Source organism: Callorhinus ursinus, unplaced genomic scaffold (genome assembly GCF_003265705.2).
Source record: "Callorhinus ursinus isolate GAN/ISIS: 27379988/994484 unplaced genomic scaffold, GSC_fseal_2.0 scaffold11, whole genome shotgun sequence".
In the NCBI taxonomy this organism is placed as follows: domain Eukaryota; kingdom Metazoa; phylum Chordata; class Mammalia; order Carnivora; family Otariidae; genus Callorhinus; species Callorhinus ursinus.
Window position 1 is genome coordinate 58,661,151 of NW_027397073.1, and position 24,858 is coordinate 58,686,008.

The window sequence follows — 24,858 nt, forward strand, 5'->3', positions numbered from 1 at the left end:
GAGTCAGATGCTTAATTGAGCCACCCAGGCACCTCCATTTTTAAAATGTCTTTTTTGTGTATTTTGTGTTTATATGTTTTGTCTTTTTTTTAAAAAAAAATTTTATAAAATATTTGTCATGTTTTAGGGGACGCCTGGGTGGCTCAGTTGGGTGTCTGATTCTTGATTTCAGCTCAGGTCGTGGTCTCAGGTTTGTGAGATTGAGCCTTGTGATAGGCTCTCTACTCAGCGGGAGTCTGCTGGATTTCTCTCTCCCTCCCTCCCCCCCGTTTGTGCACTCTCTCTCAAATAAATAAATAAATAAATCTTAAAAAAAATATTTGCCATGTCTAGTGCCAGTATTTTTTTTTCCAAGTTTCTTTGTGGCTTTTTAAATTTGTTTATGATGGGGTGCCTGGGTGGCTCAGTCAGTTAAGCATCTGACTCTTGCTTTCAGCTCAGGTCATGATCTCAGGGTCATGAGATCGAGTTCTGTGTTGGGCTTGGTGCTTAGCGGGGATTCTGCTTGAGATTTTCTCTCTCCCTCTCCCTCCCCCCTACCCCCTGCTTGTGCATTTGTGCTTATTGTCTCTCTCAAAATCTTTTAAAAAATGTTAATGATTTGTAATAAAACTATAAAAGAATTTGTTTATGATGTTTTAAAAATGTACTTAAGATTTTTTTAAGGGTTTTCAAATGGACAATCAAAGAGAAAAGGCAGAAAAAGCTTTGTTTTTCATAGTCTTGTAAGGGGGAGAAATACAGTTTAGAAAATCTCAAGCTTTGTCCAGACATCTTTATGCCCTTTTTTTTCTAGCACAATTAGATATTGGCTAGTATTACTGCTTACTGAGTACCTACTGGATATGAAGAATTTCATTTTATTTAATCTTGGCAATGCCTTGCCAGATGTCAACATTCTTTTGTACAGATAAGGAAATTTGGTCCCTGAAAGGTGATGGCATTCAGTCAAAACCCATAGCTGTGTTCCAGACGGAGCTAAGATTTGAATCCAGATCATCTCTCAAATTCCAGAGCCCATATACTTCCTATTTACCAAATTATCTCTCCATTAGGATATTTCCCAATTTCCTTATAGAGAGAAGGGGGCCTGAGTGATAATACAAATGTGTTTTTCTCAGCCATTAAAAGATACTACCAAAGGAATAGCATTTCTTTTATGTTCTTGCAGACATGTTTAATACACATACAAAGAAAGTTGTATGTATAAATATGTATACTTTTAAAAAAGATTTTATTTATCTTAGAGTGTGCATGCATGAGCAGGAGGAGGGGCAGAGGGAGAGAGAGAATCTCAAGCAGACTCCACCCTGAGCCCGGAGCCCAACACAGGGCTGGATTCTGTGGCCCTGAGATCATGACCTGAGCTGAAATCACGGGTAGTTCTCCCAGCCAACTGAGCCACCCAGGTGCCCCTAAGTGTGTATACATCCTAAACAGGCCTTTTTTTTTTTTTTTTTTTTAAGATTTATTTATTTTAGAAAGAGAGAGCATGCAGTGATGAGGGGCAGAGGGAGAGGGAGAGAAAGAATCCCAAGCAGACTCCTGGCTAATCGAGGAGCCTGATGCAGAGCTCAGTCTCATGACCCTGAGATCATGACCTGAGCCAAAATCAAGAGCTGGCCGCCCAACCAACTGAGCTACACAAGCACCCCACTATTCTAAACAGTTGTAATACATGGAGTGAGGGAATCTGTATTTGTTCAGCACTTGCTGTGTGCCAGGTACTAGGCCTGTTTATATTTGAGTGAAGTCCTTAAAACTGGTTGCCTTGAAAAGTTGTATAAATATTTAAAAGTGAAGCTTTTACCTAAAAGGTTATTGAAAACAAAAATACTAGTAAAACTCATTTGGAATTGCTTTCAGAGCTAATACCATGATGTAATGAAGTATAGCAGTTCATTTTGAACTGAACATTAAATTAATTCAAAAGCACTAAAAATTGAGAGGCAAATATTGTGACAGGTTGAGAATAAAACTGCATACTATTGCCATTGTTCAAAAATGGGGTGTGTTTGTCAGTTATAGAAACAGTGGTTTTGTGTGACCAGGACTTTCCTCTTAACCTTTTCATAAATAGGAATGTTTCACCAACTTGCCAGTGATGGATGCCTTTAGATAAATATAGTTGGATAAGGAGCTACTAAAGAGAAAAAAGAGAGCTGGGGAAGATGAGGAAAGAAAGCTCCCCTTCCCTATACTGGGAAGAAGACTTTGTAAGGAAGATTCATAAATTATAGATGTAATTTTAAGATGTTGGTAATTTTAAGTAGTTTCTTCCAAAGTTGAAATAGTGAATCAAGAACTTTGACTTTCTGCTTAGGAAAATTATGGGAAACAGTGTGAATATAAAACTGGAGAAAAGGCTCATTGAAGTCCATTTTGTTATCCTACTAGTATGGTAACAAACAGTTGAAAAGCAGCAGATACCATCTAAGTTTTTCAACTTAAGTTTAGCATTTTAAGAAAAGGTGTATTATGAGTATATTATAGTCTTAAATGTATATCTAATATACATTTATACTCTTATTTCGTATTTAATGAATATAAATAATACTCTTATTTGGTATTTCAGTATTAATATACTTTTAAATGTATATTACAAAGTATATCATGACATTAAATTTAGCTTCCTCAGGTTTTTCTAACATTACTTTTTTTTTTAAATAAAAGAAAATTTAAAGCAGTTTTAGGTTCAGAGCAAAACTGAGCAGAAGACAGAAAGATTTCCCATATATCCCCTGCCCCCACACATGCATAGCCTCCCCCATTATCAGCACCCCACCCCACCGCCCCCCCACCAGAGTGGTACATGTTATGCTTGATGACCCTACATTGACATCATAATCACCCAGTCCATAGTTACATTAAAGCCCACTCTTGGTGTTGTACATTCTTTGGGTTTGGACAAATATGTTATGACATGTATCTGTCATTATGGTATCACACAGTGTTTTCACTGTCCTTAAAGTCCTTTGTGCCCTGCCTGTTCTTCCTTCCCTGCCTCCTCCACCAGCCATAGCAACCATTGATCTTTTAGCAGTTTCCATAGTGTTCTACCTTTTCCAGAATGTCATATAATAGGAATCAGTACAGTATGTAGCCTTTTTAGATTGGCTTCTTTCACTTAGTAGTAGGCACTTAAAATTCTGCCTCCATTTAAGATTTTACTCATTTATTTTTAGCACTGAATTCTATTGTCTGGATGTACTACAGTTTATCTGTTCACTTACCGAAGGATATCTCGGTTGCTTTTAAGTTTTGGAAATTATGAATAAATGTAATTCTCTTAAGTTAGCTGTCATAAACATTTTTTTTTTTTTTTAAGAGAGAGAAGGCAAGAGAAAGCTAGAGTGTGTGTGTGCAAACGGGGGCAGGGGGGCAGGGGCAGAGGGCAAGGGGAGGCGGGGGAGAGGGGAGAGAGAGTCCCAAGCAGACCCCATGCTGAGCATGATCATGACCTGAGCTGAAACCAAGAGTCCAGTGCTTAGTCAACTGAGCCCCCCAGGTGCCCCAGCTGCTGTAAACATAATATATATAAACATATACATAAATATATGTATATGTTTTTGTGTGTTCATAAGTTCTCTCAACTCATTTCGGTAAATACCAAAACACCAAAGGAGTGTGATTGCTGCATAGTATGGAAAGAGTATGTTTAGTTTAGTTTTATTGGAAACTGCCAAGCTGTTTTCCAAAGTGACTGCCATTTTGCATTCCTACCACCACTGAATAAGAATTCCTTTTGCTCTGTACCCTTACCAACATTTGATTTTGTCAGTGTTTTGGATTTTGGGCATTCTAACAGGTATGGTTCTTTTTTTTTCTTATTTTGGTAGTTTTTTTAGATTGAGGTATAAGCGATATACAACATTATATTTATCTCTCAAGTGTACAATGTAGTGATTCCATATTTGTATACATTGCAAAATGATCACAAGAAGCCTAATGAACATCTATCACCATATGTAGTTACAAGAACATTTTTTTAAAGAAAAATAATTTTTTAAAAGATTTTTAAAGATTTTATTTATATGAGAAAGAGAGAAACAGACCACGAACAGGGAGAGGGGTAGAGGGAGAAGCAGGTTCCCCACTGAGCAGGGAGCCCGATGCAGGGCTTGATCCCAGAACCCTGAGATCATGACCTGAGTCGAAGGCAGACATTAAACTGACTGAGCCACCCAGGCACCCCTAAAGAAAAATAATTTTTTAAAAATCTAGATTTGTTTTATCAGATTCATCAATTTACAGTTCCCTAGTGACATGATATGGAGCATTTTCCATGTTTGTCATTTATATATCTTCTTTGGTATCTTCTTGTCTTTTGCCCATTTTTAAATTGGTTTGTTTTCTTATTGTTGAGTTTCAAGAGTTCTTTGTACCTAACAGTCCTTTATTACAGTGTAATCTTTTATGAATATTTTTTCCAGTCTGTGGTTTGTCTTCTCATTCTTGGTCTTAAGTCTCTTAATATTTATGTTCACTCTCCCAGTCTCCCTCCTTCCCCTCTCTTTTTCTTGCAAAGTATTAACTAAAGAAACTAAATTTTATACCCTATAGATTTTGAGTCTTAATCAGTTTAAGGTTTTGTTTGCTTATTTTTGCAAGGCTGGTGTGTGTATCGGAGAGCATATTAAGGTGTGGTTTCTTTTTTTGTGTGAGATCTTAGCAGCCATTGAAAATCGTTGCCAGTATCCATTTTTAAATTGCTGATTAATTGGCGATAGTCCTTCATTTCTTTATTAGTTGGAAGGTTTTGATCAAAAGAAACTTGTTGCATCAATACTTTGTATAGGAAATTCAGAATAAATTTTTTCCCTTTTATTTACCAGCTATTCTATATAATGAGATGGTTCTCTAGCATCCTCCAGAGTGACCAGTGACTTTTATTGAGTATCATTATGAACTCATGGATTTAAATATACTTGATATATTTTAGTTCATTGCAATTATTAATTTTTGGCCTGTGGGAGCATCTTCCAGTTGGCTTCTGAGTCCTTTCTTTTGACTTGATTCCAGTCATCTTTTCGTAACTTTTTACTTTCTTTTATGACATGATATTTCAGCCTCATTGTGTATATATCCTGCTCTTAGACGTGATGTCATCCTAATGGGAATACCTAATAGTTCCATGTGCTTTTAAGTTATGTGGTTAGATTCCCACAACTTAATGTGTATTTATGTCATGACAGTTTAGTGGACATTTGAAAACAAATACACATAAATTGAAAGAGAAAATATTTTTATTTCACTCTTAAATAACTAAAGTTAATGGTTTGCCTGTGCCTGCTGGATACTATACATAGTAATACTTTGTAATCAGATTGGACATTACCACTCTCATTTCTTGTCTCATGTTGATTTTCACATGGTACTTAAAAAAAAATTGTGGCAAATACTCCCCAAAATCCCACTTCACAAAGATATGTCATTGAAAGGAATGTTGCTCGGCCTAATGTTGAAATTGACCTTCTTTTAGGTGGTAGTTTGTACAGTGTCTGACAGATGTTGGGTGCTACTGTTTATCTCAAATTGAAGATACCCCATGGCTCCTGTATGACTTGATTTATGATGCTCTGGGTGCCTCAGTGCACTCTTTGGGAACCATAGACTAGATGCTTCTGCCCAGTTTCTATTGTAACCAGTGGTGTGCATTTTAAGATTATTGCTTTGTTTTGTTTCTGTTTTTGTTTTGTTTTGTTTAGTACCGAACACGGGGCTTGAACTCACAACTTCCAGATCAAGAGTTGCATGCTTTTTTGACTGACTGAGCCAGCCAGATGCCCCCAATAGTGTGCATTTTAAAAGTTATTGTTAAATAAAGTTTGTTGGTCCTTCCACTCCAAATGAGTTCTCATTTAAGATTTGCTTGAGGGGCGCCTGGGTGGCTCAGTTGTTAAGCATCTGTCTTCGGCTCGGGTCATGATCCCAGGGTCCTGGGATCGAGTCCCACATTGGGCTCCCTGCTCAGTGGGAAGCCTCCTTCTCCCTCTGCCATTCTCCCTGCTTGTGTTTCTGCTCTCGCTGTCTCTGTCAAATAAATAAATAAAATCTTAAAAAAAAATTTTACTTGAGGATAGATTATATGATTATGAAATATGGCAGGAAAGAGTCCTGTCTCCCCACCCCCCAAGAATATACCATTCCTTTATTTTTTATTTTTTATTTTTTTATACCATTCCTTTAAAAATGTTGTTTCTCTGTTAAGTATGGAATATTTATTATGATTTTTTAAATGAGAAAACTTTTTTGTCCTCTGTATTAGAGTGACAGCTAGTGATAGCACTTTTGATTTTGTTTAAAGACAATAGTCCAGTGTGGGTTTTCCCCTGATACATACATACTCTGATTTGGACAGCTGTATGTAGGACTGAAATGTCTTTCACCTTGGAGGCAGAAGGTGGAATTATTTCCTATATATTTTGGCTGCTCATTTTCTAACACCTGACTTACTTACTTTCTTTCTCTCTCTTTCTTTTTCTTTCTTTCTTTTGCTTTTCTTCCTAAGATTTATTTATTTATTTTAGAGAGTACATGAGTGGAGGGGGGGAGGGACAAAGGGAGTGGGGAGCAGACTCCCCGCTCAGCAGGAGCCCAAGGTAGGGGGGACTCAATCTCAGGACCCTGAGGTCATGATCTGAGCTGAAACCAAGAATTGGGACGCTTAACTGACTGCCACCCAAGTGCCTCAGCAACACCTGACATTCTAATCCTGAGTCTGAACTTTCACTTTCACTTTAAAGCTTTGCTTTTTTTTTTTTTTTTAAAGATTTTATTTATTTGACAGAGAGAGCACAAGCAGAGGGAGAGAGAGGGAGAAGCAGGCTCCCTGCTGAGCAAGGAGCCCGATGTGGGGCTCGATCCCAGGACTCTGGGATCATGACCCAGGCCGAAGGCAGCCGCTTGACTGAGCCACCCAGGCGTCCCTAAAGCTTTGCTCATTTATTATTATTTTTGATACTGAAGTCTAGTTGACACAGAATGTTACATTAGTTTCAGGTGTACAGTATAGTGATTCCACAGTCTGTATGTTATAGAGGGCTCACCACAAGTGTGGCTACCATCTGTCCCCACACAACTACCATCGACTGTGTTCCCTATGCTGTACCTTTCATCCCTGTGATTTATCCACTCCATAATTGGAAGCCTGTACTGCCTACTCCTCTTTACCCATTTTGCTTAACTGCCCTTCCTCCTCCGCTCTTCCCCTTTGGAAATCATTAGTTTTGTTCTCTGTATTTATGAATCTGTTTCTTTCTTTCTTAATTTTTTTTTTTAAAAGATTTTATTTATTTATTTGACAGAGAGAGACACAGCGAGAGAGGGAACACAAGCAGGGGGGTGGGAGAGGGCGAAGCAGCCTTCTTGCTGAGCAGGGAGCCTGATGCGGGGCTCGATCCCAGGAGCCTGGGATCATGACCTGAGCCGAAGGCAGATGCTTAACGACTGAGCCACCCAGGCGCCCCTATGAATCTGTTTCTTATGCTCTTCAGATTTTGGTCTCATCTGGAGGTTGATTTTACAGGTTGCATTATGTCAGTTTCTTGAACTAACTTTAGTTTGTTTTCTTGTCATTAGTTGTGTGTTAGATGTCAGCATTGAAAAGGCATTCATACGTTCATTTTCATTGTAATGAACTTCAGAATTTTACATTTTTATATTTTCTTTTACATATATATCTTGTTTTAGGTATATTGTTTTAATCAGTGACACTGAGAATGTTGGGAAGCTGAGTGGAAAACATGAAATCACTGTCATTCAGCGAATTTCTGTGAGTGGCATGTGGGACTAATTACTGTTTATTTGTTTGGATGAGAAACTGAAGATTAAGTCTGATAATATATAAGAAGGGTACAGAAACAATAACTCACGTAAGTGTAAAATCTCTATTAAATGTGGGCCTAAACAAATGTTAGTAGATTTTAAAGGACTAATTATGTAACAACTGAATTGGATGGCAAGTGGTCTGTGGGGACGTGCATGAGAAATTGTTGTCAAGCCTGTAAATGTGAATACCAGTTTGCATTTCCTGGGCACAGGTCATAAACCTCAAACATACTATCATGGGAGGAATTTCACTGATGATGATATGAACTCTAAACCTTATGATATGAACAGCTTCATCTGAAGGATTATATCTGTCCCATTTTATTGATAAACTTAAAACATTTTTTTCTTGGACAATAATATTCATATTTTAAGAGAAATCCCTTTTTCTTTATTTCTTTGTAATTTTTTAAAAATTTATTTGAGAGAGAGAGAGAATGTGTGTGTGTGCAAGTTGGGGGAGAGGCAGGAGGAGAGAATCTCAAGCAGACTCCCCACTGAACATGGAGCCTAACATGGGGCTCAATCTCAGGACCCTGAGATCGTGACCTGAGCTGAAATCATTCTCAGACACTTAACTGACTGAGCCCCCCAGGTGCCCCTTTTATTTGATTTTAAAATAAGATTGGCAGTATTCTTTTTGTAAGACATGATTTTTTTAAGTTTTTCTTAAAGATTTATTTATTTAAGAGAGAGAGCATGAGTAGGGGGAGGGGCAGAGGGAGAAGTAGACTCCTCACTGAGCGGGGGAGCCTGATGCGGGACTTGATTCCAGGACCTGGGGATCATGACCTGAGCTGAAGGCAGACGCTCAACCAACCGAGCCACCCAGACGCCCAATTTCTTTGTTTTTTTGTTTTAAAATTGTATCAGAAAAATGCATAAGATAGTTTAAGATATCAAATAGTACTCGTGCAGAGACTGTTGTCCATAGAAGACCTGCCTGCAATGTCCGTCCTTGGCTGGTGTTGGAGAACTTGACTGTTAAGTTTCCTACAGTATGTAAAACTTTTCCCAGATTAGAATAGTGGCTTACTGTGTCTTACTGTTGGTAAAAGCAGTGTGGTTTCTGCTGAATACCTGCTTTCTTTCTGGGAGTCTGGAATTCTCCTACATGCTAGGCTCCACAAAGACCTTGGAGTTGTCTGGCAGGAGTTGTCTGGCAGACAGCACTTCACATCTTACTGTTGTAGAAGAAGAGTTCAGCTTGTTTCTGTGACCCCACTGCAGGAAGATTCTTGGAAGCTTGAGCCTGGTGTCCCCTGGACTTCTCTCCACTTGCCTTTTCCTTTGCTGTTTTTGCTTTGTATCCTTTCATGTAATAAATATCAGCCATGAGTATGACTCTATGCTGAGTTATGGGGGTCGTGGGGTGACCTTGGAGGCCCCCCAATACAGTACTGAAAAACAGTGTAAAACCCTGTCTCATTCTTGCACCCCCACTCTTATTTTTTTCCTTTTAGTGATTTCTTTTGGTATTTATTTCCTTATTTCTAAATGATATACTTAAACTGCCTTTTTTTTTTTTTTAGATACCAGTTTTAGTTGTGGTGTATTAACTGGGTGTTATGGTAGGCGATGATTTAGGTCTGATAGCCCTTCCTGAATTTCCTCCCTTTAGCCCTCTGATATAATCATGCATATCACAATGTTTGATTGAATCAGTGTTCATTGACTGGACAAATATTATGTAATGCTGAGCCAGGCAATAGAGTACAATTTCATTTTCTTATCTTTTTCTCTTTTCCTAACAGTTAATGGTTATCTCTTATTTTTAATTTGTTTTTCTATTTTGTTCCTATGACAGATTTATTCCAAAAGCTCCAGCAGCTCTTTACCAGATCTTACTATTCTTTTCCACATGGTCAGAGGTCTGTAAATCCCACTGTCCTCAGGAGCTCTTCTTCTCCTGTGTCACTGTGAACTGTGTCACTGGTTGGTCACAGGCCTGCTTTTCCTGGGGCTGCCTTTGCTGCTTTCCAAGGTTGCATTCAAATCATTGGGATTCTTGAGAAAGTGACACTGTGTGTCTGAAAATGTCTTTATTCTACCTATGTGCTTGAATGGTTGTTGGAACTAATTTTCTTTCAGAGTTTAGAAGCTGTTTTCTTTATTCTCTTTCAATTTCCAGTGTTCCTGTTGGCAAGTTGTCCCTGATCCTTTGTAAGTGCTCTTCCTGGAGGAATCTATTTTAGTATCCTCTTTCTATCCCATTGTGCTCTAAAACTTCATAATGTGCTTTGATGTGGGTATCTTCAATTATGGTGTGGCGTGCTTAGTGGTCTCTTGTGATCTGAGCACTCTTGTCCTTTATTTTTTAAGCTTTAAATAATTTTTATTATACTTTCACTTTAAACCAGTAATAAAGGTGCTCAAATCAAGATGAATTTTAATTTCTTTTTTTTTTTTAATTTTTTTAAAGATTTTATTTATTTATTTGAGAGAGAGAGAACATGTGAGAGAGAGCACAAGCAGGGGCAGCAGGCAGAGGGAGAAGCAGGCTCCCCACCGAGCAGGGAGCCCGATGTGGGACTCGATCCCAGGATCCTGGGATCATGACCTGAGCCGAAGGCAGACGCTCAACGACTGAGCCACCCAGGTGCCCCAAGATGAATTTTAATTTCATCACACAGTCTTATGCATCTTCCTTCTTAGGATTTTTCTTTTTATGTTTTATCAAAGTTTCCCAAGGCTGAAGTAATTTTACCTGTCACAGAAGAAGAATACTATCTCAGATCAGCTGAAATGGCAGCTCCTGGAATTTTGCCACTGATCTTGGTTAGCCAAGTCCTGATTGTGTAGACCATTGCAATTTCAACCCAAGCCTTGGGGCATTAGGCAGAGTCCCTCCCCCCACTTTTTATTTTTAGAATTTATTTGAGAGAGAGAATGAGAGAGAGAGTGAGGGCACATGAGAGGGGGGGAGGGTCAGAGGGAGAAGCATACTCCCCCCTGAGCAGGGAGCCTGATGTGGGACTTGATGCTGGGACTCCAGGATCATGACCTGAGCCAAAGGCAGTTGCTTAAGCAACTGAGCCACCCAGGTGCCCAGAGTCCCTTTTTGTAATAAAGGTTTGTCCTTTAATTCTGAGAAAATTTCTATGTCATTTGAAGAATAAAATGTATGTGCAGATACTGTTCACAAAATTTGGCATTCCCAAATAGCAGGTTAATACTGGGTAGAGGTTCAGTATGTAATATATTAATGAGCCAGTATTTGGATTCTCTTGTAGAGATTTAGGTTGGAGACTCTTAGTTTACAGCTTATTTTTAAAAACTATAAAAACAAGGAAAAGCTGCTTCTGAATTTTAGCTTGATATTTATGAATAAAGAACATTTATAAAATGCTGAATTTGTTTGACTTGTAAACTAGTTCAGCAGGTTATTGGTTTTCTGGAATAGGTCTTTTTCTGTGTTGATATTATCAAGTTTAATCAACCATTAGAGTTACTCTTGAAAGCTTATTCTGGGAGACTTTAATTTAGCAATCTTTCTTTCTTCCCTACTTATATTACTTTGTTCTTTTGCATGGGTGAGTGATTCTTATTACATGTACAAGACTATTTTAAGAATTAATGTATATCCTAGTTCTTTGGAGAAGAAGTAAATGTTTTTATGCCACTGTTTAGTTAAGTTTGAGTCCAGTTTTATGAAACTTTTTTTTTTTTGCTTTACCTCAATTATAACTGTCATAAAAGTGCTTTCCACTTTTAACTTAGTACTTCTTGTCAGATACTGCAGAAGTAACATTTTTTACCTTTAGTGCAACTCCTGCATCTGTACAGTATTTTTTATATGCCACATATATACTTTACTATTTTAATGTTTGTGCATTAATATTTTCAATTTGTTTAACCACTTTGCTGCTAAGATTTTGCCATCCCATGCCCATTTTTTCCTTTACAGTTTTAAACAAGTTTCTTCATTAAAAACTGGTGATAAGAAAAACCCATTTTTCTAAAAAGATTTTATTTGAGAGAGAGAGACTGAGAGAAAGAGAGCATGAGAGGGGAGAGGTCAGAGGGAGAAGCAGGCTCCCCGCTGAGCAGGGAGCCTGATGCAGGACTCGATCCCAGGACTCCAGAATCATGACCTAAGCGGAAGGCTTAACCTGCGAGCCACCCAGGCACCAAAAAAACCCCATTTTTTTACCTGCAGTTCTCTCTGGAGAGAAATTACTCCTTTATACAGGAACCAGCCACAGGCTTCCATTTAGGAAAGATTAAAAGAGACATTCCTGTTGTAGTGATTTGGTGTATGGGGGTGGTGGGATGTTTATGGTAGAGGTGGGAGTAGCAACATTTGAAAAGGAAATCTATATTTTTTAATGGCTCATGATCACAGTCATCTCTATGTAGAGCATCCATGGCTTTTCTCCCTTCTGAGAGATTTTATTGAGATATAATTGATACTCAGTGAAATATAGTTTAGTAGTTTTAGCAAATGTGTACATACATATAGCCCACATGCCTGTTAAGATACAGCACATGGCTGTCAACCCAGAAAATTCTCTCCTGCTATTTTATCCTCAGTGCCTGCTTCTGCCCCATACCCCCACAACCACATTTTAAATTCTTTTGACAGAGGTAAGTTTCCTTGTTTCAGAACTTCATATAAACAGAATCATACTATGTGATCTTTTGTGTCTAGGTGTGCTGACTTGAGATTCATCTGTTTTGTTGTGTGTATGAGTAGTTTGTTCCTTCTAAAAAATGCTGATATTTAAAAAATGCTAATATGAGTATATTGTAGTTTACTCTCTTGTTGATGAAAATGTAGACGTTTCTAGCTTTTATGAATAAAGTTACTCTGATCATAAGTCTTGTGGATATGTTTCCATTTCTCTTGGGTAAATACTCAGTAGTGGAATTGCTAGGTCATATAGTAGGATTTAACAAAAGATATTGCCAAACGCTTTTCCAAAGTAGTTAAACTTAACATTCCCACCAGCAATGTATTAAACTTCCTGGTGTCCCACATGTTCACCAGTGTTGGGAATGATCTCATTCCATTTAAATTTTAGCCATTCTAGGTGGTGTTTTTTCATAGTTCACCATGGTTTTAATTTGCATTTCTTCAGTGTTTAGTGAGATGGAGCTTTTTTCATGGGCTTCTTGACCAGTCATATATTTTTCTTTGTAAATTGTTGGCTCAACTCTTTTGCCCATTTTTTTTTTCTGGATTGTCCTTTTATTGTTGAATTGTAAGGAGTTCTTTATATATTATGGATATAAGTTTTTTTTCAGATATATAGTCTGTAAATGTCTTTTCCAAGACTGGCTTGACTATTCATTTTCCTAGTAGTGTTTTTTAATGAGCAGAAGGTTTTAGTTTTTATACGGTTCAATTTTTCCACCTTTAATGTTATAGTTAATGTTTTCTGGTCCTGTCTGGGAAATTCTTAACCCGATGTCTCAAAAATCTGTTTTTCTTTAGAAGTTTTACAGTTATTAGCTTTTAAATTTTGCGTGTATGATTTATCATGAATTACATTTTGTGTATGATGTGATGGAGTGGCTTGAGCTTCTCTTTTTTTTTCACATGGTTATCCAACACTATTTGTTGAAGACTTTCCTTTCCCCCATGAATTCCTTTGGAACCTTTATTGAGAATCAATTGACTATATACCTATGGGTCTCATTCTGAATTTTGTTTGGTTCCACCAACTTATTTGTCTTTCCATACTTCAATACCATACCATCTTGATTACTTTAGCTTTAATAACTGCACTTTTTCAAGATGGTTGTGGCTGTTCTAAGTTTTGTGCATTTCTAAAATTTAGGATCAGCTTGCCAATTTCTTTCAAAAAGCCTGCTTTTTTTTTAAGCCTTATTGATGTATAATTTACATGCTATAAAATGCACCCAGTTGAAAGTGTACAGTTCTTTGTGTTTTGACAGTTGTGAATACCTGTGAAACCATCACCACAATCATGATGTAGAACATTTTATCACCCCTAAAATTCTCTGTTTTTTTTTAAAGGTAAATATACAGAGAGTCCGCTTTTTTTATTTTTGTTTATTTATTTATTTAAAGATTTTATTTATTTATTTGAGAGAGGGAGAACACAAGAGGGGGGAGGGTCAGAGGGAGAAGCAGACTCCCTGCTAAGCAAGGGAGCCCGATGTGGGACTCGATCCTGGGACTCCAGGATCATGACCTGAGCTGAAGGCAGTCGCTTAACCAACTGAGCCACCCATGTGCCCCACCCCCAAAATTCTCTTATACTTCTTTGCATTCACTTTCCTGGCTGACCACATCTGGCCCAATGGCACCTCTGACTGGCTTTCCATCACTACAGATTAGTTTTGCTTGTTTTAGAATTCCATATATATGGACTCATGCAATGTGTATTTTTTTGTGTCTGGTTCTTTGGCTCATTGTTTTTGAGACTCATCCGTGTTGTGTCTATCGGTTCATTTTTATTGCTGAATAATATTTCATTATAAGGGTATGTCGTAATTTGTTAACTTTTGCTTGTTGATAGATATTTGGGTCATCTCCAGTTTTTGTCTATTGTAAATAAAGGTACTATGAACTTTCATTGACAAGTCTTTGTGCACACTTATGTTTTCATTTCTCTTGAGTAAATACCTGGAAGTGGAATTGTTACTTGATAAAAGTGTATGTTGGGACACCTGGGTGGCTCAGTCGGTTAAGTGTCTGCCTTTAGCTCAGGTCATGATCCCAGAGTCCTGGGATCGAGCCCCACGTCGGGCTCCCTGCTCAGTGGGGAGCCTGCTTCTCCCTCTCCCTCTGTTTCTCCCCCTGCTTGTGTGCGTGCTCTCTCTCTGACAAATAAATAAATAAAATCTTAAAAAAAGGTGTATGTTAATTTTACGGGAAACTATTAAGTACTTTCCCAAGGTGATTGTACAGTTTTACCTTACTGTCAGTAACAGATGAGAATACCAGTTGCTCCACATTCATGTCAGCACTTGATACCGGCAATCCTTTTAATTTTAGTGATTGTAGTAGGTATATAGGAGATAATGTGGTTTTAATTTGCACTTCCTTAAAGAATATAGTGATACTGAGCTTGTTTTCATGTGCTTTTTGATTGTGTATTTTCTGTGGTGAAGTATCTGTATCTTTTGCTTGCTGTTATTATTTGCTCATTATTTTTTAATTGGTTTGTCTTACTGATTTGTAAGATAATATGTATCTTGTAGATTGATTGTATATATACACGTGCATGTTTTTTTCCTAAAGAAATGAGTTCTTTGTCAGATTTATGTATTACAAATATTTTCATCCAGTACGTGGCTTGTCGTTTAATTTTCCTAATTTAATTTTCTTTCAGTATGTAGATGGTTTAACTTTTGATGAAATCTCATCAGTTTGTTCTTTTATGGTTTGTGCTTTTTGTGTCCCAACTGAGGTATTTTTTGCCTGTATTTACTTGTTTCGTCATTTACTGAGAGAGTTCTGTGATAATGATAACTGGATTTGTCTATTTCTCTCTTTGTAGTTCTGTCAATTTTGCTTCATGTATTTGAAGTTCTGTTATTAGGCATGTACATGTGTACAACTGCTTCATTTATGATTGTGGGGATGTCCTTTATTTCTGGCAGTGCTTCTTGTCTTGCAATCTGCTTTGTCACCTTTCTGATGTTATGTGTTTGTATGGTATATCTTTTCCATTCATTTGCTTTTAACCTCTCTGTCGTAATTATCTTTAAAGTGGTGGATCTCTTATAAACAGCATTATCGTTGAATCTTGCTTTTTTGTGCAGTCTGAGTATATCTGCCTTTTTTTTTTTCGAAGATTTTATTTATTTACTTGACAGAGAGAGTGAGAGTACAAGCAGGGGGAGCGGCAGGCAGAGGGAGAGGGAGAAGCAGGCTCTTCATGGAGCAGGGAGCCCGATGCGGGGCTGGATCCCAGGACCGTGGGATCACAACCTGAGCTGAAGGCAGCCGCTTAACTGACTGAGCCACCCAGGCGCCCCTAACTCTGCCTTTTTATTGGAATGCTTAGCCCATTGCCTGTAATGTAATTATTGGTTTTAATTCTAAATTGCAGTTTGTTTTCTGTGTAATTTTTTTGGAGGTTTTCTTTTCTCCTCTTTTGCGTCTGGCTTCCCATGTGGTGTCCATTGACACTGAAGTGGGATAGCCTCATTACCACTGGGTGATGGTGAAAATCCTGACTCTTCACTAGGCCTCCTCTGAGACTACCCAGCAGGAATGGAGTGGGGCTTAGTTACTTACAGTTTGGGGGTGGAAATCCAGATTCTTCACATGGTCTCCATTGACACCCTTGTAAGAGCCCAGCCCTCTTACCAGCTGGCAGGTGTGAAAGGCCCAGCTCCCTACCTGGGGCACCCCGTGAGGGTGCAAATCTAATCTCCCTCTTAGCAGTGTGGTTGGGGGCAGGGCTACAGATTTTTCCTGGTGTTTGCCTCGAGCTATTTACTAACTCCACTATTATCTAAAAGTTTTGTCTTGCAGGACAGCCCCTTTCCTGGTTTTTGGCTAGAGAGAGGAGGCTTTTGTTGTTTCATCTATGCCCATCAGTGTTTCTGGGTTATGGACTTTGTGAGCTCCAAGTCTGGGACAAAAAGAAAGCTCTGGGATCTCCCAACTCTGTTGTTCTTAGAATCCTGAGGTCCCTAAACTACCAGCCTTCTCTACCTGTCAGTCTGCTGTCATTTTTTTTTTTTATTCTAATATCCAGGATTTTTAGTTGTACTTACCAAGAGGAGTAGGGATAAGTAGTCTTTCTTCAAATGTTTACAAATTTACATCAGTTTTTCTGTTGCCTTAGAAGTAGGAATTTTTAATTTTTGTTTTATTTTCTTACCTTTGGCTTCAAATTTACCATGGACCCTCTGAGGCCTCTTCTGCCCTTTTATTTGATGAAGTTTAGGTTTGCTGTGGCTCCCCAGTGCTCCAAACAGTGTGTCCTAATGGAAACGTGTTGTTGCTTTTAAATCATCCAGCATTCAGGCCTTCACCCCTTCGTGTATGCTGTTAGCTGCTGCCCTTCCTTCTATTCATTCCCAGCTATAGGGGAAGCAAGTCAACAAATATTTGTCTAGAGTAGTTTTTGCAGGATAATCTATTGAACGCTTTATGAACAAACCTGTCTTCATCATCAGTCTAGGATGGAAACTGAGTAATGGTAATAAATGAACTGGGAGAACATGTGCATGTAGGTGTAAGTTACAAAATGCTGCAGGACAGGAGAGAATGACCCAAATCAGTATGGCATTTGGTTGTACCTATTCCTGCCCTTACTCCTCTTACTGCCAGTTTTGTCACTTCCTGGCTTTGGAATTAGTGATGACTCGGCTCCCACATCAAGGCTGACGTCCTCAGCTGGGCACTCAGTTGGCATTCAGTTCAGGACCCACCTTGTCTTTCCATGCCTTTCCTATCCTTTTTCCCAGGAACTGCTCCCATCAGACCAGGCTTGCTGCCATCCCACAAATAAGCCCTGTTGGTTCTGCTTGTGTCTGTACCACGCCGTTCCTCTCTCTTCTGGGTGTTAGACACGAAGGGCAGTGTAGTGTATGCTCCAGGATAGATCCCAGTTTTACTTCTTGCTGTGTGACTTAGGGTAAGTTACTCTGGCCCTCTGAGCCGTGGTTCCCCTGTTTGTGAACATGAAGAAGTACTTCTTTTCTCACAGGATGTACTAAGGAAGTTAATGTATGTGAATGTTGCTGAAGCCACAGGAGTTCAAATAAAATAAAATTTGGGTTCCATTGCTTTGTTTCCTTAATTAAAATGTAAGGCTAAGGGTCACGTTCATTTCTTCTAGTCTTTGTCTCATCAGCAGTACACAATATGTTGAGAACATGGAAGAAACTAATTAGTTCATTAAGTAAATGTTTGAGTACCTCCTGTAATGCCCTGTGTTGTGTTAAATGTTGGAGCTCACAGATTTGCTGGACAGGACAGATGGGTGCCCAGGCAATTAAAATAGCACAGTGCATGCAGTGCTGGAGGTGTGTTCCGGAGATTTGGGGAGCACAGAAAAGAAGTGATGAAGGAGGATTCCTGGATAAAGTGTTGCTGGTAATTGTTCCTGGTTTTTTTGTTTGTTTTTTAGAACAGCTTTATTTAGGTATAATTTACATACCATAAGATCCACCGACTTTAAGTGTGTAATTCAGTGATTTTTAGTAAATCAACCGGTTTGTGTAACCATTACCACAATCCAAATCTAGACCGTTTCCATCACTTCAAAAAGATTCCTCATACCCATTTTCAGGCATCGTGGTGAAGGATGGGTGTGAATTGGCCATGCAGAAGTGCGGGAAAGGGAGGGCTGGCTTCCTGGGAGTGCAGATAAAGTGCGCAAAGCCAGGGGAGCATAAGACAGAATGGCTCAGTGTGGAAGGCATGCCTATAAGTGGGTTTATTTCTGTAGTTTACAGGTTTGCTCCTTCCTGGCAGCTGTATTCTGGCTTCCTCGGTCCTTGGAGCTCAGTTTCCTTACCTGTAAATGTGTAACTGTCGCGATGTTGGCCCCAACTTCCCCTAAACTCTCAAATCCTGTGACTGTCAAAACTTATGATGCCTTTGGTTGAAGAGAAAATAGCCTGTTCTTCTAAAAAACAATAGCCAAACAGAAAAACAGAAGAATTAGAGTGATGCTTACAGATCCTTTAATGGAACTTTCTGCTCTTTTTTAGGTTTTCCTGATTATTTGAGTAATAATGCATACTGGGTAGAAAAATTGTGAAATGCAGGAAGATAGGAAGAAAACATAGGTCACTTATAATCTTATTCAGAGATAATTGTTATTAACATTCTCTTGGTTCTTATGAGTTTTTTGTTTGTTTTTTGAGAGAGAGAATGTGCATATATGTGAGCAGGGGAGGGGCAGAGGGAGAGGGAGAGAAAACCCCAAGCAGGCTAGACGTCCAGCACAGAGCCTGATGCAGGGCTCAGTCTCACGACCCTGAGATCATGCCCTGAGCCGAAATTAAGAGTCAGATAGTCAACCCACTGAGCCATCCAGGTGCCCTGTTCTTAGGATTTTTTTGCATGTGTGTTTATATACTTAAATATTGATATTGTGCTATAAATAAAGTTTCCCCCCACATTATTAAATAGTATCAAAAACATGATTTTAAATGCTGCAGGATTTTTGTGAAATTAAAAAAAACACGGCCTGTGCATTTTTTTAAATAGTAATAAAAGTAATAAAAAGACATGGTAAATTTCAAACTATGTAGAAGGAATAAAAAAAAATTTTTTTCTCTCCCTCCCATTTTACCACTTCTAAGAGTTAACAGTAGTTAACTGTTTTTACATGCTTTCAGAAATTGTGTGTATTAATTTATATTCCATTATGTGGATAAATCATAATTTGATCTTTTATGGATAGCCATTAAGATTATTACATTTTTGCTTTTACAGTGCTGAAATGAATATTTTCATGTGCACGTCTTTGAATTCTTATAAAAGTATATCTGAAGGATCAGTTCCTAAAAGGAATGCATGGATCAGGGAACACATTTCGTATTTTGATAGATGTGGCCAAATTGCTTTTCAGAAAAGATTGTGCTAATTTATACTTCTATTCTCATGAGTCCCTCTTTGCTTATATCTTTACCAACATTGGGTATAACATACTATTTTGTTCTTTGCCAGTCAGATGTTAGAAAAATGGTAACTTATTGTATTTTAGTTTATGCTTTAAAAACTAGATTGTACTTGAACATTATTTTCATATGGATATTAATCATTTTTCTATGAGTTACATCATATCCTTTGTGTAGGTGTCTTGAATTGTTCATATTTTACTGATTTGTAAGAACTATTTGCTGTTTAAAGAATTGAGCTAGTCAATTTTGAATTTTTTTTTTTTTTATTTTTTTTTACATTTTCTTCTCTTGACTGTGTTCATGGTCAGATTTATTAGTCTTGTCATTTAGGGCTTAGGGATTTTTTAAATTGCAAAATTACCTTAAAAAGTAAGTGCAGAGAGAACCAAGTGATTCTAATAGTTTTCCAAGTGAGTACCATAAGGATATTAAAGAGGAATAAGAACTAATCCAAGTAACTTTTGAACTCTGTATGTAGACTGTTTAACCTCTGACTCAGGAAGAAAAAGTGAACAGATCTTGAGTTCTTACTGTGTTTGTCCTTTGCAGTGTCCATTCTAGTGAATCTGTTGTATTTAAGGATTGAGCAAATAAGGGCTCCCTTGTTTCTTTCAATATAATTGCAGTACAAAATAAAATAGTTATTATCAACACACAAATGACTTAATATCATGCAATATAGAACTATAATTAAGAATCTATAATTGTGTGAATCATCAAATATATCCCTACAATTACTGTAAATTTTAATTCTGATTCTGAACTATTCATGTGTAGCTATATAAGTTCTTTGTAATTTATTATTTATAGTTGTTCATAACCTAAAGGAAAATAGTAAGATTTTATGTTGGATAGAGCGATCAAAATGAAACCCCTTACAATGGGAACTTCTTTCTAAAAGGAACTCTGTATACTACTTTGAGAACTCTGATTTTAATTTGGTTTATTTTTCTAATACTTAGAGATGCTCTTGCATTCTGTGAAAGCTCTTTGAGAACTGAAATGTGTGGTGAAGGGAATATAACTTGAGATGATAAAATGAATATTTTTAAAGAGGGGTCATGAAGAGAAATATTTTTTATTTGTAAATGCAAGATTACTCACCATGTTTTGTATGTGTGTGTGGTGCCTTTGTGTTTTGGTTGGTGTTGATGACCTTTTCTCCCTATGTGCAGGTGTAATGGATAGGTAACAGAGAAACCCTCCTCACTGTCTCGTCAGGGAGGCAGAATGACTGAGTGCTTCCTGCCCCCCACCAGCAGCCCCAGTGAACACCGCAGGGTGGAGCATGGCAGTGGTCTTACCCGAACCCCCAGCTCTGAGGAGATCAGCCCTACTAAGTTCCCTGGATTGTACCGCACTGGCGAGCCCTCGCCTCCCCACGACAGCCTCCATGAACCTCCTGACATAGTGTCTGATGATGAGAAAGACCATGGGAAGAAAAAAGGAAAATTTAAGAAAAAAGAAAAAAGGAGTAAGTGCCATTTTTCTCTGTGCTTTTGATATATTTTAGATAAACTCTTACTTTAATCCCATGTACCTGCTATTTTCTGGGAATATGTCCAAAGACTCTTGTTTGACATTTTCTGTTTTTTACTTTTCTGGGTCTCAATTTTTGTATACTAGAGTTGTATTTTAGGGTCTTACTCTTGAAAATAAAAATACCAGATTTCCAGAAATGGTAAAGTTTTTTGGTGGAAGTTTCTTATATTGGTTATTTTAAATAATGTATAAGTAGATATTGGAATTTTACTTATATAGAATATTACTTTCTTGGCTAGGTTGTGTAAGCCAGTTAGGGTACTACACTTTATTGGAACTGTGAAAAAAATAGTTATTTGTTTGTCTTAAGCAAATGCCATAATGCATTCTATTTATAGTTCCTATTCAGTAGGAAAGATGAATTTTTTAAGCATAGCTCTTTAGTATGTTAAAAGCAGATCAGGTGAGTTATTTTAAGTATTGCTTTATTTTGACTTTTATGGTATTTTTAATTTGTTTTTTGAAGCATAACATTGAGGTTAGAATGCACAGATTATAATTTGAATGACTTATCACAAAATGGACATATGTCCTTGTAATTATAAACATCTGGAAATAGGGTGTTATCAGCACCATAGACATTCCCTTCCATTATCCCTTCAAGGGGAATCCCCTACCCTTCCCAAAGGTAAGCTTATTTCAGCATAGCTTGAAACTGCCTGATTTTTGAATTTATCTAAATGAAAGTATATTTCCTTTTGCATCTAGTTTCTTTTTCCCAGTTATATTTGTTAGATTCATCCATGTTCCATGTGGCAGTAATTTGTTCATTTTTATTGGTGGATTTTGTTTCATTGCATTAATATACTAGAATTTACTCTGCTGTTGTTGGTCATTTGGGTTGTTTTCCATTTTTGGCTCATGAATAGGGCTTCTGTGAGTGTCATTATAGCTATTTATATATTTCTTTTGTGTATGCCTGGGAGTGGAGTTGCTCTCTTATAGGCCATGCTCATTTTAGCATTAGTCGATCCTGCACAAAACGATTTTCCAGAGTGGTTGTTCCAGTTTACACTCACACCAGCAGTGTCTGAGAACTACATTGGCTTTATATCATGGTATCATGCCCTTAAGGTTTCTGCCCTTATGGATGGTGTGGAGTTTGTGGTATTTTAAATAGAGGGTAATTTGTGAAATATTTTTAATCTTTGTTATGAAATAGCTTGTAAGGCAGCTGGCTGAAGAACAGAATAGGAGAATTCTATTTGGAGATGACGAAACCAAGCTAGGGTAGCTCCAATATGATATAAAGCAAGTATCAGTGTGGAAACCAAGGCTCGTGATGCAAAGAAATGGGCTGATGCATTTGGCGACCATCCAGAGATTAGGGAATCTCCTGATTCTGTCCTCCACCCTAATGAGGTTTCAATCCCTGCTGCAGTCTCCAGAAAAAACCTAACAGCTAGTGACAGGAGGGCAGGGTGTGATCAGGGAAGGGCTGGAGCATCCAAACAGCAGTGCCATTGGTGTCATGGTGTCAGACTGCTTCCAGTTACAGGGACCAAATATATGAAAAAAATCTAAGAGGACATTGTCAGATGATTAAAAAAACACTCTGTATTATAGAAGGACTCTTTCCATTAGCCCTCTCTGTAGATCCTTTGTGGTGTATTCATAATTTGGTTTGCCAAAGTTCCACCTAAAACCAGTTGTAAAGGTAACTGGCACTGTGCATTTCCCCCTCTTGTGGTCAGGAGATGTCACTGCCGCATCTCGTTTTCCCGGAGCAGAAACCTGTTTCATTAATGGCAGTACCCAAGAGGGATTGGCCAGGAAGTGAAAAGTGAGGTAGCCAGTGCCTGGTAGCACTTTTTTTGGGGGGGGGGGGAGGGTCCTGTTTTTAGAAAGTTTATGGCCGGTTTGACATTAAACAGATAGATGACTTCTGTTTCCTGCATTTCTTTGGCAGCTGAAGGCTATGCTGCCTTTCAGGAAGATAGCTCTGGAGATGAAGCTGAAAGTCCTTCCAAAATGAAGCGGTCCAAGGGAATCCATGTTTTTAAGAAGCCCAGCTTTTCTAAAAAGAAAGAGAAGGATTTTAAAATAAAAGAGAAACCCAAAGAGGAAAAACATAAAGAAGAAAAGCACAAAGAAGAGAAACATAAAGAGAAGAAGTCAAAAGACTTGACAGCAGCTGATGTTGTTAAACAGTGGAAGGAAAAGAAGAAAAAGAAGAAGCCAATTCAGGAGCCAGAGGTGCCTCAGATCGATGTTCCGAATCTCAAACCCGTTTTTGGAGTTCCCTTGACCGATGCGACCGAGCGGACCATGATGTACGACGGCATCCGGCTGCCGGCGGTTTTCCGCGAGTGCGTGGATCACGTAGAGAAGTACGGCATGAAGTGCGAAGGCATCTACAGAGTTTCAGGTACCGGGGATGCTCATTTCTCTCCGGCGGTTTTTAAAAGTCACTTCCATTTTTCAAAGGAAGGAAAATATTGGCTTGTGAGGAAAATTGTGGCATGGGTCCTATGTCGTCTTCATTTTCTAGATCCTTCCAGTTGAACAAAAATCCCCCACAGCGCGCGGGCGTGTGTGTGTTGACAGTTTGCTTTTTTAATGATACTCCCCTCCATCAGGACGCTTTCCACACGAGTTGTTCACAGTATGCCGCAGGCCGGCTGAGTCTAAGTGAAGCATATGAGTAGCATCCCTTCCCTCTGGTACACTCAGACTGGTCTTTAGTCTTCTCACCTCCTGCCTCTCTGAGCCGGGCTCAGTGTTGTGAGGGAGAGGAGCAGGGGTAGGACGCTTCTTGGCCAGAAGACACTTTTACTGACATAATCCTATTTCCTGAGGCCTCAAAGGCGAATGCTTTTGTTAGCCACCTGCAGCTGTTACATAGATTAGTGAAATTGATTTTTCCATTTGTTTATGTTCCCTACATGTGAAGTTTTAAATTTCTTATTTGGCAAGAATATAATTCATTCGGGTGTCTAAAATCAAGCCAAATGATTACTCTGATTTAAAGGAAATCAGAGGAAAAAGAATTTTAAAGGAAAAAGAATATGCTTCTTAAAGTAGTAGGACTTTTGTACTGTATAGGATGGTAGTCCTGCCCTGTGGCAACATCTGTGCTCCAAATCATTACCTTCCTGTGATTCAGTTTCTTAATACTGTAGATCTCTTTTATAAAACCTGTTGTTGGTCACACGTTGGTCATGATGAATCAAATCATACACATTTAGAATATAGATTACATGGAGTTTTTCCATTTGTTTGGTTCATACATATTTTTTAGAGGGCAGATTTAATATTTTTGATTTTTGGGGGAAGGGACGAGCATCTTTGGTAATTGGGGAACCCTTTAGCAGTCCCCTAGATAGCATTTCATCGTTTAAGAGTATTTTGGCTAACATGCTACCATTTTATAGAAAATAAAATCCACAAATTAGGCATTGAATTTGAATTTATAACTCTTTAGTAACGTGAAAATAAACACATTTAAATGAATTGGAAAATTTGACTTTTAAAACTAATTAATGATTTGGTTTGTAAAGATTTAAACAATACTAACATAGTTGCTTCTCTCACATGAGTTTGATAAGAAGGAATTTTGTTTTAGGTGAAAGTTTCTCTGAAGAGTTTCTACAGCTTTGTTCAAAGGATTCTTTTGTCTTTGACCTATTTTTGATGTTTGCATTCTTTTGGAGAGTCAGTCACAGAACTCCTTTGTTTGTGTGTCAGAGCATTCAAACAGAGCTCTTCCCCTTATCATTGACTCCTGGAGGCTGAGCTGCTGCTTTGATCAATTTTTTATTATTTTTTAAGCTCTGACAGTGTGCTGCTGTGGATTAGAGTTTATGGCTGTGACTTTTCTTTCTTTGAATGCCCATAATAATACTGTTTTCTGCTGGAGATTTTTGGCTCTTGCTTATTCATATGTAAGTTCCAATTTTAAAACATGTCATTTTGGATATG

At 38.1% G+C, this 24,858-nt stretch overlaps 1 protein-coding gene across 1 annotated transcript in view; it reads left to right on the plus strand.

Annotated features, from left to right (window-relative positions):
* The window catches only part of RALBP1 (ralA binding protein 1), a 63,791-nt gene that overhangs the window by 12,041 nt on the left and 26,892 nt on the right, over nucleotides 1–24,858 (plus strand). Inside the window, exons 2-3 of the mRNA XM_025886449.2 lie at nucleotides 20,571–20,869; nucleotides 22,847–23,305. Coding sequence (XP_025742234.1) covers nucleotides 20,626–20,869; nucleotides 22,847–23,305 — 703 coding nt within the window. The 5' untranslated portion in view covers nucleotides 20,571–20,625. The remainder of the gene's footprint in view (nucleotides 1–20,570; nucleotides 20,870–22,846; nucleotides 23,306–24,858) is intronic.